Below are 16898 nucleotides of genomic sequence, written 5' to 3' on the forward strand. Positions count from 1 at the left end.
CNNCNNNTNNTNNTTCTTTCACTTAACCCACCTCTGTTCATTCTTTCACTTAACCCACCTCTGTTCATTCTTTCACTTAACCCACCTCTGTTCATTCTTTCACTTAACCCACCTCTGTTCATTCTTTCACTTAACCCACCTCTGTTCATTCTTTCACTTAACCCACCTCTGTTCATTCTTTCACTTAACCCACCTCTGTTCATTCTTTCACTTAACCCACATCTGTTCATTCTTTCACTTAACCCACATCTGTTCATTCTTTCACTTAACCCACATCTGTTCATTTTTTCACTTAACCCACATCTGTTCATTCTTTCACATTCAACTGCCTTCTAGTGTTAGGTATCTGTTCAAAGTTTGCCTACCAGAGACACAGTCTCTTTAAGGATGATCTTGTAGAAAACAAGAAGCAAGAACAGAAAGGAGAACAGATGGTGAAAATAAGAGCCTCTATAATTTATTCAGAAGCACTACCACATGATTTTCATAGGGTGATGCTTTCCTTCCTACCTTTCTAAGACAAGGCCTTAATTTTCCATTGTTTCACTACATGTCCCTAAACAGTGTTAGTGTAAGACCCCAGCCCAAGTCTATCTCCTGCTTCCCATCTAACAGTAAAGATATCTTGAAGCCAGAAATCATCTTGCTGAGTAATAGCTTCTAATTTGTAATTCCAATGCAATGTTTTCCTCACTTTCAGTTCACATGATGAGGAGGGAAGGCTAATGCTGAAGTTAGATAGAATTTAAGCTGTGGCTGGTAAAGCACAGAATAATTTCCTCCTTGGTATTTTTAAAGTTCTTCATTTGAGCCATCTGTTGCAGGCTGACAGATGGGTTGATATTTGACAGAATAATGGGTCTTCAATTCTAGAAAGGCATAGGGAATGCTTGAAAAATAGCTCTTTTCAAGAACCTGTGTGTGAATGCTACTTGCTCATTTGAAAAAGGGCAAAGCTGGTTGGAAGGAAGTGTGAGATAGAATCATAACCATTCCCCTAAATGGAAAGGTTTCACCATTTCCAAAGGTCAAATACAGTAAAATATGCCTACTCCAGAACCATAAAAAACTTACCATGACTAATCACTCAAAGGGATGGGCATGAAAGGGACATATAGAGACATTGCATAGAGATAGATAATAAAATCAAAGACCAAAACCCCCTCCCATTCCCATACCCCAGCCTTGCACTCTCTTTTTGTTCATGCAGCATGGTGACTGAGAAGACACGTACTATCAGCTAGGTTGTATGACCTGGCACTCATTCAGTGTATCAGTGACTCATTCCTCTGGGTAAAGCACCTTCAAATGGCCTGTCTTGACATAGCTACATCAGGTTTATTGTGTATTTTAGTGAAATGAAGGGTTAAAGTATGTGTGTGTGTGAGCATACCTCAACCCTCTCCCCACATTACACATATTAAGATGCCTACAAAACACCAATTCAACACCTTAAGTTGAGCTGTCAAAGTTCAAGCAATATTTATTTAATCTCAGAGACATGATTATACTTTAAAAGGATAGCAAAAGATAAATCAAGACAAGAATCATTTCAGCTGTATTCTTGTACAGTGTCATTGAGCAAGAACATATATATCCTATCCTCTGAAAATATATCATCTTTGCAACACTTCTAATATCCTAGTCTCCATAACATATATGTTATTACATCTTAGTCCATATAAAAATGAGTGAACTCCTGATCAGTCACAAATGTAGACATTGAAGTGTGGCAAGTTTTGTGTGCATGGGTAGATTACTTGGCAAGTTTTATGTGCATGGGTAGATTACTTCTTCAGTGCTAGCCATCCTTGACCACCCTCTGTAGTCCACCTGAGATGCCAGTGGTGTCAAATAACAAACTAGTGCAGTACTTGGATTATTATTCCAAGGAGCACGTGATGAGCTGAGTCTGTCTTCCCAATTCCTTCCCACTCTATTATTATATAATTTTGGATGGTGAGGCTGTGTAGATTTTCTGGTTTGCTTTTGTTTTTCATTTTGCTTTGTTTTGGTTTTGGTTTGGTTTGTAAAGAAGAGATTATGGCAAAAGGACTGACACAGCTTAGAGAAAAGCTGTCTCAATTGGGAAGAGGAGAAGTGAAAAGTCAGGCAAGTCTCAATAAAAATTTCTCAGTGTAGCTTATTTGTTGTCATTTTCCATAGAACTTGACAATTTTCAGAGGTTAGTGGTAGGGGTGGTGCAACTTGAAGGGGTTTGCAACCCCATAGGAAGAGCAACAATATCAACCAACCAGACCCCCCAGAGCTCCCAAGGATTAAGCCATCAACAAAGGAGTACATATGACTCCAGCTGCATATGTGGCAGAAGATGGCCTTGTCATGCATCAATGGTCCTATGAAGGCTCAATAGATGCCTATTAGATGGGAATCGAGGGCAGCGAGGTGGGAATGATTGGGTGGGTGGAGGAACACCCTCATAGAAGCAGGGGGAGAGAGGATGTGATAGGGTGTTTCCAGAAGGGAGGGAAACTAGGAAAGGGGATAACACTTGAAATGTAAACAAAGAAAATATCCAATAAAAATGTTGAAATGAATAAAGAAATTACTTTGAATTATAAGATTTTTTTATTAACTTCTCTTCTGTCCACCATTGTATGGGTATATGTGGCATTTTCTTGATTTTTGTGTCTGTATGTGTGACATCTCATATGTATGGGACTTTCAGAATGTGTGATAAATTGTCAAATGACAAGAAAATAGTGTAGAGCAGAGAACACACATGAGAGGTAAAGCTCGGGTCTCTCTAAATGTTGGCTCTCCCAGGCTGCTAATGTACCTCCTGTAGGCAAGGCTCCCTCCAGATGTCCTACCTATATACTGTCTGACATCTGGCATTTTGCAGATATGTTAATAATTCCTAGCTGTGTCACATAACGATGGGGCCTAATTACCCAGTTCTTAACATTTTCATCCAGCTGGTTCAATAGCAATTTCCAAAATATTTTGGAAGTACTATCCAAATAAAACTTAAAAGATTGCTTTCAATAAGATACCCAAATTTCCGGATTCATCCTTAACAACTCTGCTAGTGTGATTCCCTCGACTCCTGCCATCAAGTTGTATTTCAGAGATATCCAAATTGTTTTTAATAGCTGTGTGTTTAATGATATATGTGTGACATCTTATGGGGCTTTCAGAATGTGTGATACCAATAGCCAGTTATTTGGAAGGAGGTTAGTTTTTGTTGCATGTAATTTTAAAATATCCATGCGCTGTCAGCTCGGCTCTGAGACCACAGTGCCGCTGATCTCACTCCAGACATAGCTCTGCCATCGACCAGCTGCTTCCCTGACCGGGAACTGTGATTGCTCCCTTAACCCCTCAAGGCTAGCTCTGCCAAGCTACCAATGACACCCTGGCTGCCCCCTTTTCCTCCTGCCCACCTTAGCGCAGCAGATGGAAAACACTAGACAGTTTAATATTTTAAAAATAGCCAGATAACTCAATGGCTGGGCGAAGAATTTCCTGTCCTAATTTTATTAGATAGCCCCCCTTCCATTCTCCTTGGCCTGTGCCTGAGGCAGAGGCTACAAATTATAAATGCCCCAAGACCTACATGGTGGTTTTATACTCCAGTTCCAAAACATTTCCAAATCCTAACTTTCATCCCTTCTCTTCCTCCTGGGACCCGGATTTGCCCAACGATTGGCTTCCACCTCCTTTATTGACACAATCAAGAACCAATTAGGGAATCAATACTTCCCCCTACAAGTTTCCTGTGCAAGCTACCAAGACTCCTAGAAATATTTAACAATGCTGGTTTAGGCTAGCTAACTGTTAGAGTGCCCAGATTCACAGAGTCAGCAGTACTCTTGTCAAGACTAGCACATAAACAGTACATCTGCACTCATGTTGTCTATTGCTTGGCTTCCTTAGATAGAAATGGCCACAGTGGAAAGAATAGAGAACTGATGGCCTTAGCAAACACATGAGCTCCTACCCAAGGAGCACACAACTAACCTCAGCATGTTCTAACAGGGCAGCTCAAGAAATTCACATTCTTGTCCATACCAACATACACTCTTACACAGAGCATTCTGCCTCTCCAGTCCGGCTAGTCAGGGCCTCCACTCTTGGTTTGTTTGGCAGAAATCAAAATATTACGTCGTTTCTCTGGAAAATTATCATCCCCAAGAACAATTCCAAATCCTTCAAGGATTATCTGATTTAAGGTCTCTTTCCTCTACCACAGGAGTATTGGGATCAGATATGTTTTTATTAATCTTTATTAATAATCTCAAGACATGGTAGCTAGCAAATTCTCAGTAAACATTTGTGAAAGAAATTAATAAGCTTACCTGATTTATTGGCCATTAAATCTCACTACAGGAGGCTGGCACACTTTTCTACACTGTTGTTGCACTTTGATTTATTGTATAAGAGTTTTCCTACATTGAGAATAATTAAAAGCAAGTATTTATTCACATTTACTCAGGCTTTGTGGCACATTCCTATACTCTCAGAAGCAGGTGAACTAAGGCAGGAAGAGGAGGAAGAACACAAGTTCAGGACCAGCCTGGCCTTGCATCAAACCAAAACAAACAAACAAAGTGAGTTTCCAGAAAGCAAGACAAAATCAATCCTGCATAAATTCCTTTATCCATGGCAAAAGGACTAGAACATTTTATGCCATTCTTGCTTCTTGATAGATAGGAATTTAGCAGAGTCCCATGTCCCGCCAATGGGAACTGGGCTGTGATCTCAGAGCAGGCTAATAATAATTTATTGTGAATATAATATATATATTTGCTGTCTTCAGACACACCAGGAGAGGGCATCAGATCTCATTACAGATGGTTGTGAGCCACCATGTGGTTGCTGTGCTCACCTGTTCTAAACATTACATCTAGCCTTACATTGTTTGCAATCAAAGGTTAATCAGGATCAATTAGAAATCAGATCTGGTCTCAGGGATGATCTACCATAAGATTTCCACAGCATTGCAAACACTAGTGGAGCCTTTTGGGGCTCACCAAACAGTTGGAAATACCTCCCTCTTGCACAAAGGTACCACGGTTATGAAATTAGTTGTCTAATACTAAGCTAAAGGGACAGATGCAAAGGGTGATTTTTAAAGTCTTATTTCCATAAAGAATGTTAAAAACATGCATCAAAAAGTCTTGGTCCTACAGCTGAACAACAGCAAATCAATTGGCAAAGCTCTCCAGGACCAGTTTGGAAAAGAAAAGGTGCTATGTGTCAATCAAAATCCAATTTGGGTCAAAGAGAGAGGAAATGGAACTCTGCATTGACTCACAAACTCCAAGCAGATTGTCCACTTGTGAACAACGACGATGATGCTCAGGTAATACAGGGCCCTGAACAGAACATCAGCATTCACTCTTTTATTTGCACAGCATGACAGTGGTGTACTGTATAGTTACTGTTCTACTGCTGTGCTAATACACCATAGCCAAATCAAAACAACATATAGAACACAGAGCTCATTTGTCCTTACAGTTCCAGAAGGATAAGAATCCATCATTGCAGGGAATTGTGGCAGGGACAACTGAGACTTCACATCTCCAACAGCAACCAGGAAGGAGAGAAGGTGAACCTGAAATGGTGTGACTCTTTAAACTAAAATCTTGCTTCCAACAAATCCTTTTCCCCACAAATCTGTGACCCTAAACTTCCTCAAACAACACTAGCAATTGAAGGTCAAGTATTCAAATGCCCATGATTATGGGAGACATCTCATTCACACCACCACATATACAAACTGTTCCTGCATAAAGCAGCCTAGGAAATGTACAAAATCAGAAGGCGAAAACCATCAAGGATAAGAGACCCTGTTGAAAAGGAATAAGGTAGACAGCAATAGCATAGGACATTTTGTGTCCTCCTTTGGTCTTCATGAGTATACATACATGCACATAACATACACATACATGTACCACACAAATACACACACACACACACACACACACACACACACACACACACACACAGTCACATTAGACAGATGATTTTAGAAGGGACAAATTCAACAATGAACAAGTTAACTGGATTAAGAGTAAAATAGGTCTAAGTTTGATAGCCAACTCCACCATTAGCTAGTCTAAGTCTCTCCTTTTCTCATTTGGAAAACAGAATAGAAGCTGCTCCACAGGGTTGTATGAGAATTAATGGGATAAAGCAGGCAAAGGCTTTTCAACATCAATCCTCACATATAGTGTGCACTATTAAAGCGGAACTGGAATATGAGGAGTTCCACCTCCCATAGAAAGTTACATCCTGGGGGTCAAGAAGCCTCTGCTGTGACTAAAGTTTAGCAGCCCAACAGGCATGACTCTTAGGCCAATCACTTAATCTTTCTCTGCCTTGACTTTCTCACTGTGAAGTGGAGTCAAGAGAGCCATTTCAGAGTGTTGTGAAGGTTTAAATGAGTAAATCTTACTTAAATAGCACACACAAAAACTGACCATAAATGATAGTTGTATTAATATAACCACTTAGGTTTTATACTGATGAAAGTACATGTCTTTAACAAAAGTATAGCCCTTCAAAAGCAATAGAGTGCTCCTACAAGAGACCCTTGAGCCAAACTCTCTGGGTCTAAATCATAACGGCACATCTTTCCAACTTAAGTTAAAAACTTCCTCACTTATTAAAATGGGAGACTACTAGTATCTATGCGGGGAGACAAAGTTACCAAGCACACATGAAACCGGAAGAAAGCCTTCCTGCTGCTAGCTGCTCTCCACATCACCCTTACTAACCAGCACTCTCATCTATTTTATCTGGCCATGGGTCTAACCAACTCCTCACAACCACGTACCTCTGACACCTACAATCCTAGCAGGTACTCAACAATTAAGAGCACTTTCAGGAGAGATTTTCCTGGATTTCCTGGATGTTTTGGGTTAGGACCATTTTGCATTTTCTTTGATTGTTGTGTCAATGTTTTCTATGGCATCTTCTCCACCTGAGATTCTTTGTCTCTTCTATCTCTTGTATTCCGTTGGTGATGCTTACATCTATGGCTCCTGACTTCTTTCCTAAGTTTTCCATCTCCAGATTTGTCCACCTTTGTGATTTCTTTATTGTATCTACTTCCATTTTTAGATCCTGGATGGTTTTGTTCAATTCTTTCACCTGTTTGGATGTGTTTTTTTGTAATTCTTTAAGGGATTTTTGTGTTTCCTCTTTAAGGGCTTCTAGCTGTTACCTGTGTTCTCCTGTATTTCTTTAAGGGAGATATTTATATCCTTCTTATAGTCCTCTATCATCATTATGAGAAGTGACTTTAGATCCATGTCTTGCTTTTCTGGTGTGGTGGTGTATCCTGGACTTGCTATGGTGGGAGAGTTGGGTTCTGATGATGCCAAGTAACCTTGTTTTCCATTGCTTCTGTTCTTATGCTTGCCTCCCACCATCTGATTATCTCAAGTGATCCCTGCCCTCAATATATCTGATTGGAGCCTGTCCTTCCTGTAATCCCAGTCAAGTCATAACTCCTCAGAGTCCAACTTTCTCTGTGATCCTGAGATTCTGGGTGTGTCAGAGCTCTTGCTAGTCAAGCTTCCTCTGAGACCCTGAGATCTTGGTGTGACCAAGTTCCTGGAATCCTGGGATCCTGGGATTCTAAGATCCTGTACATGTTGAGTGTCTGGAAGTGGTACCTCCTCTGGGGACTGTGGGACTGTCTGCTGAGTTGAGCCCAAGGTCACATCCATTCATTCCTTAGAGAACAATCACTGTTCAATGCAATGTGCATCATAGAGAACTTTGACCATAAGATGAATAGATTTTAATTAAGGTAAGCAACTAAACCAAGGAAATCATAAAAAAATCCTACATGAGATCATAAAGGGAAAATTGAAAAAAGAATGAGAAAATTAAAACTTAAAAGGTAGTAGGGAATTGTTTTGGGAAGTGCTGTCATTATGTGTTTAGCAAGGCAGCACCCGGCCACACTGAACTTTAAGCAGAGATTTTTTTTTTGAAGGTGAAAGGAAGCAAGCCCTGTTTGTGATTCTATGCAAGGGGACTGTCTCAGATGAAATTTCTGCACTGCATATGTTCTGGGTGGGCTAGAGTAACAGCAAAAATCTGTGTGTTACATAAAGAGGAAAAAGGTTAGGTAAAGAATGTCAGAAGAATGACCCACTCAGGGTTCTTCAGGACCCTCTGTGTGGCCTTTAGCATCTTTGATCAGTGGGTTTGTCACTGGCAGGTTTTGAGCAGGGAGCGCATGCTCAGCGCTAAGAATACTCTGTCTGCCATGCTGGGAATACACAAGCATTCATGAGCCACGTACAGCAAGTATTTTAAATCGTTGGACATTGTTTTGCTCATCATAAGGCACAGCACTACTTTCTGACTTGGGGGAATAGTTGCAGTGGTACCTTGTTCTTAATCTATGTTTTCCCACTTGCATAGAGATAAATCACCCAAGATAGATAGATGCATACGTATGACAGCTCCTGATCATAGCAAACAGACAGCTCCTGCTCAGAGCCACCATGACAGCTCCTGATCATAGCCACATGCTGTTTGTATTGTCAGATATGTCACTGTTGTTTTAATGGGACATTGTTAAAGTTTTCATTTCCTGGCATAGTGATAAACATTGTTAACAATAATTTATTTAATCCTCCAATTATGCCATGAAAATTCTTATTTCAACTTAACAAGGGTAAATTGTGGTCTTAAGAAATCTATCAAATTGCCTAAAAACATGAAAGTATAAGATTAGGGATTCAAATCTCAATCTGGCCAGTTTCAGAGCTGAGCTTTTCTAGCTTATGCAGGAGATAGATTATTCAGCTCCTCTTTTTACCGTGCACTCCTAGAAGGTAAAATGTCCTTAAAGATCAGGTCCTGAAAGCCCTATATTTAGTCCAGTACAAGGAAGTTAATTCCTCTGTTAATTCATATGCATCTATCTTGGGTGATTTATCTCTATGCAAGTGGGAAAACATAGATTAAGAACAAGGTACTACTGAAACTATTCCCCGAAGTCAGAAAGTAGTGCTGTGCCTTATGACTTAATTCCTTAGTGCAGAAAAGTGCTTCCCTAACCAGAATCTCAAATTTAGCTTTTGAAAAACATTTCAATGTAGCCTTTTACATGCATTCACTTTTATTTAGTTAGTTCGTGTGTACATTGTGTGTGTGCATTTTCATGTGTGTGCATGTGCATATGTGTGTGCACTCATCTGTGTGTGTGTGTGTGTGTGTGTGTGTGTGTGTGTGTGTGTACACTACCGTGCACCCATGAGAACCAGCTTTTCGAAGTCAGTTCTCTTCTTCTACTACATGGGTTCTCGGGATCTAACTCAGGTCATCAGACTTGGCAGCAGGCACCTTTACTCCCTGATTCATCTCTCTGGACCTTGAAATCCTGTAGTGCATTTGCATTAGCTAGGAAACTCTTCTCAAAGCAGACATTAGAAGCAGCATACTGAAGTCAAGCATCCAAGCAGACAACCCCTGGAGACCAGGGGTTTGTGTCTCAGGCTTAGAATCTCAGCTCTTCTATCAATTCACTCAGGCTTTAGGCAATTTATTTAACATCCTGGCACATCCGTTTCTCAATTACAAAATGAGAACAGAATTAGCATGAGTTTTGAAGTGTTATCAGGATTGAGTTAATCCAAATGAATCTGGAATAATACTTAGCGCATAGTAAATGCTCAGAAATGTTAGTTTGACATAATTTTCTCCATTATCCAAATAAAAGGCCAAATGGAACCCTACACATATATTCATCAATTCTTTGAGAATTTCATACATATGGAATGATGGAACAGAGAAAAATGGGTACTGACACAGAAGCTTTATCCCTACTGACTAGATTCCATGGGTGCTATGCACAATCCTGAAGGAGAAAAGTAGCTATCAATCTTACAGTATCGTGAACCCTGCAAATTACAACAATAACTGTTCTAGTGACATGCCCACTGGCGCAACAGTGGCATTTATGTCATTGGAGTGACCAATTTCTTGTTAGATTTAAAGCCTGATCCACAATATGAAACCTATACCATCTTCAAGTTAAGAACCTATGGCTAGACACATCATAGATCCTAAGAGGGAACCTACAACTTATTTTTCTTTCTTTCTTTTTTTAAATTTATTTATTTATTATATGTAAGTACACTGTAGCTGTCTTCAGACACTCCAGAAGAGGGCGTCAGATCTTGTTACCGATGGTTATGAGCCACCATGTGGTTGCTGGGATTTGAACTCTGGACCTTTGGAAGAGCAGTCGAGTGCTCTTACCCACTGAGCCATCTCACCAGCCCTACAACTTATTTTTCTAAATGGCCAAAATACTATTATTTTTCCTAAACCCTACAGACACTTAAAGAAGTCTGCCTCTAATTGTGATGAGTATAAAAAATGAAGAGCACTGTCCTATACTTGGAGCTATACAACAACTATGTGCTCTAACAATATGTTTCTATGAAGGGCACTGCCCTGCATGTTCTTATCCTCTTAAGGGTTTTCTTAAGACTTTTCACATTACTGAAACCATGCTATTTGAATGTATGAATGATGTCAGACACCTCCTGTTCACTCCTTGGAAGATGTAACATCATTAAAATGCTAAATTTTCTCCAACTAATCCCTAGATTCAAAACATTCCCAACTATGTAGGTGGAATAATGACCCTACAAAAATGTCCCATCCTCATACTTGGAACTTGTGATTGTATCATGGCATGGCAAGAGGAGATTAACACGGCAGAGAGAACTAAGATTGTGAGAAAACTTTAAAATAGTGAGACCCTCAATTATTTGGGTAAGTGCAATGTAACCATGAGCCCTTAAAAGTCAGAAAGCTAGCAGAGGAGTCTTTGTCAATGTGATGCAGTTTTGGAAAGAAGAGTGAGCTCTTTGAACACAGCAAAAGACCATGAAGAGTAAAGATGGGCAGCCTTGACTAACAAGACAAAGATTGTGAATTCTCTCTAGAGCCTACAACAAGACCTGAAGGCCCTGCCAACTCCTTTAATGTACTTTGGTGACCCTTGTTTTGGACTTATCTACAAATACATAGGAATAAATTCATGTTGCCTGAGAAATGAAGAATGAACTAAGGTACCAGATTGGCTATGTACCAAAAGTTGAGATTTGACACACTTGGTTCATATTTAATCATTAGGTGTCTTAGTTAAGGTTTTACTGCTATGAACAGGTATCATGACCAAGACAAGTCTTAGAACATTTAAATCTGCGTCTTGCTTTTCAGGTGTGTTGGGGTATCCAGGACTCACTGTGGTGGGCGTACTGGGTTCTGATGATGCCCAGTATTCTTGGTTTCTGTTAGTAAGATTCTTATATTTGCCTTTTGCCATCTGGAAATCTCTGGTGTTAATGTTCAATCTGTCTCTGGCTGGAGCTTGATCCTCCTGTGATTCTGTTAGCCCCTGTCAGCACTCCTGGGAGTCCAACTCTCACCTGAGTTCCAGTAGTCAGAGCACTCTCTGCAGGCAAGCTCTCCTCTTGCAGGGCAGGTGTCCAGCAGTCTGGGGCTCTGATCCACCTCCTGAGTCCTGGGGTCAATATGGCAGGGCTGGCCCCAACCTGAATGGTTCCCAGCCTCTTGTCAGGCAGGGTTCCTCTGTCCCTGTTCCTGCTGGCACAAGACCCTCCATGATTCTTTGGAGCTGATGTTGTGTTCCACTCACACGTGATCCCAATGTGATCCCGAGGTCCTGCAGCATGGAGAGAACTCTGGAGCCCTTAGCAGCCTCCACTGGGCTCAGAAGGAAGATGGTGAGGGTGGCCCTGATTGGAGCTAAGATGAAAGATAGACCATCCAAAGACTGCCCCACTTGGGGGTCCATCCCATAATCAGCCACCAAATGCAGACACTATTGCATATGCCAGCAAAATTTTGCTGAAAGGACCCTGATATAGCTGTCTCTTATGAGGCTATGCCAGTTCCTGGCAAACACAGAAGTGGATGCTCACAGTCAGCTATTGGATGGAACACAGGGTCCCCAATGGAGGAGCTAGAGAAAGTACCCAAGGAGCTGAAGGGGGCTGCAACCCTATAGGAGGAACAACAATATGAACTAACCAGTACCCCCAGAGCTCATGTCTCTAGTTGCATATGTAGCAGAAGATGGCCTAGTCAGCCATCATTGGGATGAGAGGCCCTTGGTCTTGCAAACTTTATATGCCACAGTACAGGGGAATGCCAGGAACAAGTAGTGGGAGTGAGTGGGTAGGGGAGCAGGGCAGGGGGAGGGTATAGGGAACTTTGGGGATAGCATTTGAAATGTAAATGAAGAAAATATCTAATAATTTTTTTTGAAAAAAAGAACATTTAATTGGGTTGGCTTATAAGTTCAGAGGCTCAATCAAGGTGGGAACATGGCAGCATCCAGGCAGGCATGGTGCAGAAGGAGCTGAGAATTCTACATTTTCATCTGAAGGCTGTTAGCCGAATAGTGACTTCCAGGCAGTTAGGATGAGGATTTTAAAGCCCACAGGCAGTGACATACCTACTCCAACAAGGTCACACCTACTCCAACAGGGCTACACCTTCTAATATTGCCACTCCCTGGGCTAAGCGTATATAAACCATAACACTAGGTGTGAATTGTCCTTGCCGATATTGAAACAGCTATAGATGCTGCATTTGCTTGTTTGCAGTTTAAACTTCTGCATTCTTCTAGAAAGAATTTAAGGTGGCTTACAGAGTACATACAACTCAAATTGAAAATGATTAGATATAAGAAGGAAATATGAGAAAGTATGAGTACAGTAAACAGAGATAGAGAGTACCTCTATGCCTGAAAATCCCAGTGTCTGGGTCAAATTTTGACCCTAAATATTGTTGAGCTAACATTGAAATGGAATCCAGTGAGCTACATAACTCACAAGAGCCACTAGATCAAAAGAATAGTTGCTTCAAAGATTTAACCAGTCTTAGTTGTAAGACTTCCAGAACATTCTCCAGAAGGTTACACCTAACAGACAAGATCCAAAAAACAGCTTCCCCAGTACAGTTCATGAGTCTTGTTGAGAAGTCACATGTGTACACCTGAGTGTAGGCCCTATAGGTAAAATGCACCCTTTTCCAAGGAAGAAAAGAAAAAAATATATGGTATGCTGCCCAGAACACTTTTTTAGATGAAACAGCATTTTTTTTTTCTGTTGTTACTCTTAGGTAGGCATTGTAGCTATGCAATAAGACTTAGTTCCACACAGGGTCCCCAATGGAGGAGCTAGAGAAAGTACCCAAGGAGCTGAAGGGGGCTGCAACCCTGTAGGTGGAACAACAATATAAACTAACCAGTACCCCCTGAGCTCGTGTCTCTAGCTGCATATGTAGCAGAAGATGGCCTAATCGGCCATCACTGGGAAGAGAGGCCCCTTGGTCTTGCAAACTTTATNTGACCCAGCACAAGGGAACGCCTGGGCCAAGTAGTGGGAGTGGGTGGGTAGGGGAGCAGGGGCGGGAGTGGGGTATAGAGAACTTTCAGGATAGCATTTGAAATGTAAATAAAGAAAATAATAATAAAAAATTTTTTTTAAAAAAGACTTAGTTCCAGTTCTTTTTTAGCTGCTAAAACTGTTGAGGATAATTAAGTAATACAAGTTGATGGTCAGTCAATCAAATTATAGTCATATTAGATACTAGTCAGAATTATCAGAAACATATACATCCTATGTAGTACAATACTAGCTAACGGGAGACATGCAATCTTTGCTTGTGTAGGTATGCTATGAATAAATAGATGGTCTTCAAAAGCATCAGAGATCCATAGAATGTTACATTTAAGGTTACTTCATTATTAAAGATCTTTTGACTACAAGATACATCTGCTCCTGAAAGTAACCCTATTCTACTTCAAAGAAGATGATGAGCATCAATACCTCTATGTGGGGTTGCTTCAATTATAGCAACTCCATCTACAGATAAAATGCTGTCCAAAAAGGACAAATGGATGCAAGATAGTTGACAGCTAAGCTCTGACAAAACAGGGTAATCTAGTCCATCATAATTCCTGTTTCACTTAAGGGATGTCATGTCTGGTCCAGAAGGCTGAAGATAGATGATTTCCAACTTTATAAGAGATGTTGGGAACTGTCCAGGCAGTCAGCTGTCTTTGCCTTTGTTTAAATTTTGGAAGCTGTGTCCCTGCACTTACTGCATACTCTTAATAGTCATTCCTTCTCAAAGTTCTGATGGGGTTGAAGACTAGGTAGTTATAGTCTCACAATTAAACTTAAGTTGTTTAGGATTTGACAAGATGTTCTAAATTTTAAAAGGATGGTTTTAGGATGGTAATAGATGTTAAAATTAAAGATAATTTAGGTATAAAATTGTAAACTCATTAGGATACGATAGATGATAAAGTACCACATCTAAGTTACAAAATACCAGACTTTTAAATATAATTCATACATAATAATTTTCCTAATTGTTTCAAAATTGTTCCTACTATGTATTGTTTATTACTATAAGAGAAAGAGCCTTTTTAATTGAACAAAAAGGGAAAAATGCAGTAGGTTGGCCTGATGCTGCTTGTATTCTAATGCTAATATTGGGCCCCCAAGACCTAGTTGTGCCAGAGACAAGAAAATCTACATGTAGATCTCAGTGGCATTGTGTGATCTTGTCCCCAAGTTGTTTTTGATTGGTGAATAAAAATGCTGACAGCCAATAGCTGGTCAGATAAGGCCTAGGCAGTGTTTGGGGTTCCCTGGTTTAAGGTTGGAGGAGAACCACGAGGGGAGAAGAAGGTGAAAGAGAAAGGAAAATCCACCATAGATCAGGTGAGCTATTAAAACGTGGCTCTGATGGCTGGTCAATAGAATTTAAGAGAAGCCCAGAAAAAACATAGTAAATTGTAAAAATAATTCTGTGCTATCAATACAAAAGTAGATTCTAATAGCATAGAGGGTAGATATCTCTCCAGCTTTAAAGGTGATTAAGACTTATTGTAAATATAAAGGTTATATGTGTCTTTTATTCAGGAACTGAATGATCAAGGCAGGGTAGAAACTCTGGGACAGGATTAAAAATTTCGTAACACAGGACAGCCAGGACTACAAAAGGAGAGGCACTATCTCAGAAAAAAATAGAGCATAATATGATTATTGTAAACATAATTCTAAGTCTATAGTAATCAAAAACCTATAATAGCTAATACTGCCCTCTACTTAATTCAGTTCCAGGAATGAAATAGACAGTACTTTTATTTGTTGAATTAACAAATAGATAAGTGAATAAGTATTGCTACCCATGAGTCTTTGACAATGGGCAAACGTCTCCAACTGTTTGAAACCATTACACAACAGGATAAAGAATGTGGGGTCAGTAGTTAGAAAACCATCATCACATGTAGAGTTTCAGACACAGTTAAACTATTCTGACTCATTTTACCATATGCAAATAGGGATCCTTTAGGGAACAAGAAGATAAGGATTATAAAGACCTTGAGTCATTCTGGAGATAGAGCAGGTGTTCAATAAGCAACAATGCAGCTGGGTGTGGTGGCATATGCTTTTGATCCCAGCACTAGGGAAGCAGAGGTAGGAGGATTTCTGTGAGTTCAAAGCCAGCCTTCTCTGTATACAGAAACTTCAATACAGCCAGGACTACAAAGAAATATCCTGTCTGAAATAACAAAAAACTAAATGAAAATATAATCCTTTATCTCATGTAAGTATAAATATGGTGTCACAAAACTTTATTATTTTCTGACAGAAGATCTAGGTCCTAACGCTATGAGATCTTAGAATTTTCCAAAAAACAAATTGTAGTTGCCTAAGTTAACAGATATGTTTCTGAGACTCACATCTACCTTCTTCTCCTGTGTCTCTCTGTGCAGGATTTTATCGTCACTGTAGTCTTTTCATTCTTGTGGCTGGTGGGTTCCTCTGCTTGGGCAAAAGGACTGTCTGATGTCAAAGTGGCAACAGATCCCAAAGAAGTCCTGTTGCTGATGTCAGCTTGCAAGCAGCCTTCCAACAAGTGCATGGCTGTCCATAGCCCTGTCATGTCCAGCTTAAACACATCTGTGGTAAGTCTTTGTTCATTCAGACTTCACTTACTGAGTCTTAATTTGATGATCAGTGATGAAGTTGCTCCCATTTCTGCCTCCAAAACTAGGCCAAGCAAAAACAGGAAATCTTACTGAAGGAGTATAAGATGATTATTTTAGCCTTTGAGACTTCCATTGTCAAACCCCACACGCTGTAATGCTGCTGATTACAGAGTTTTTAATATGAACCCAGCAGGTATTAGCGGTTGTAGCACAGATGACGGTCTAGTGAAAATTCTAATTCGGAGTTTATATAAAACCTACATGCTGAGGCTGAAGGCTGCCAGAAGCTAAAAAGAGTACTTTGTTAACTCAGATGTTTCCTAGAAGAAAAACATTTCATTAAAACCACACATATAATATACCAAACTGGAGAAAAATATGTAGGCTTAGCAGGGAACAAGAGGAAATGTATGGCTTGAAAAGGTACTTAGAATAATTGTGTATCTTCTCTCTGCTCCGGTTTAGCTGCTTGATAGCCTCACAAAATACGCACTAAAGTAGTTGAAAAATAAAACATTGGCTTCAAGATTCAGTGCCTTACAGGAAATGAGGAATACTTACAGTTGGAGAGAGGCTAAATTTTATCCCTAATTTATAAGTGTAAGCAATTGTTAGCCCACAGAACAAAGAGAAGTGTTTATTGAGGAGTGGAAGGCTCAGCCACTAAAGGGACACTGCAGCAGAAGTTAAGAATAATTATCTTGGGCCGGGCGTGGTGGCGCACGCCTTTAATCCCAGCAGTCAGGAGGCAGAGGCTGGTGGATTTATGAGTTCGAGGCCAGCTTGGTCTACAAAGTGAGTTCCAGGACAGCCAGAGCTATACAGAGAAACCCTGTCTCGAAAAACCAAAAAAAAA

The 16898-nt window shown here is 40.2% G+C and overlaps 1 protein-coding gene across 2 annotated transcripts in view; it reads left to right on the forward strand.

The window, feature by feature from the left end:
• Synpr (synaptoporin) overlaps window positions 1–16898 on the forward strand; it is a 321344-nt gene that overhangs the window by 298571 nt on the left and 5875 nt on the right. For both annotated transcript variants that reach the window (XM_021203508.1, XM_021203509.2), the window contains one exon: window positions 15827–16018. In XM_021203508.1, coding sequence (XP_021059167.1) covers window positions 15827–16018 — 192 coding nt within the window. The remainder of the gene's footprint in view (window positions 1–15826; window positions 16019–16898) is intronic.

This window comes from Mus pahari, chromosome 8 (assembly GCF_900095145.1).
Source record: "Mus pahari chromosome 8, PAHARI_EIJ_v1.1, whole genome shotgun sequence".
NCBI lineage: Eukaryota > Metazoa > Chordata > Mammalia > Rodentia > Muridae > Mus > Mus pahari.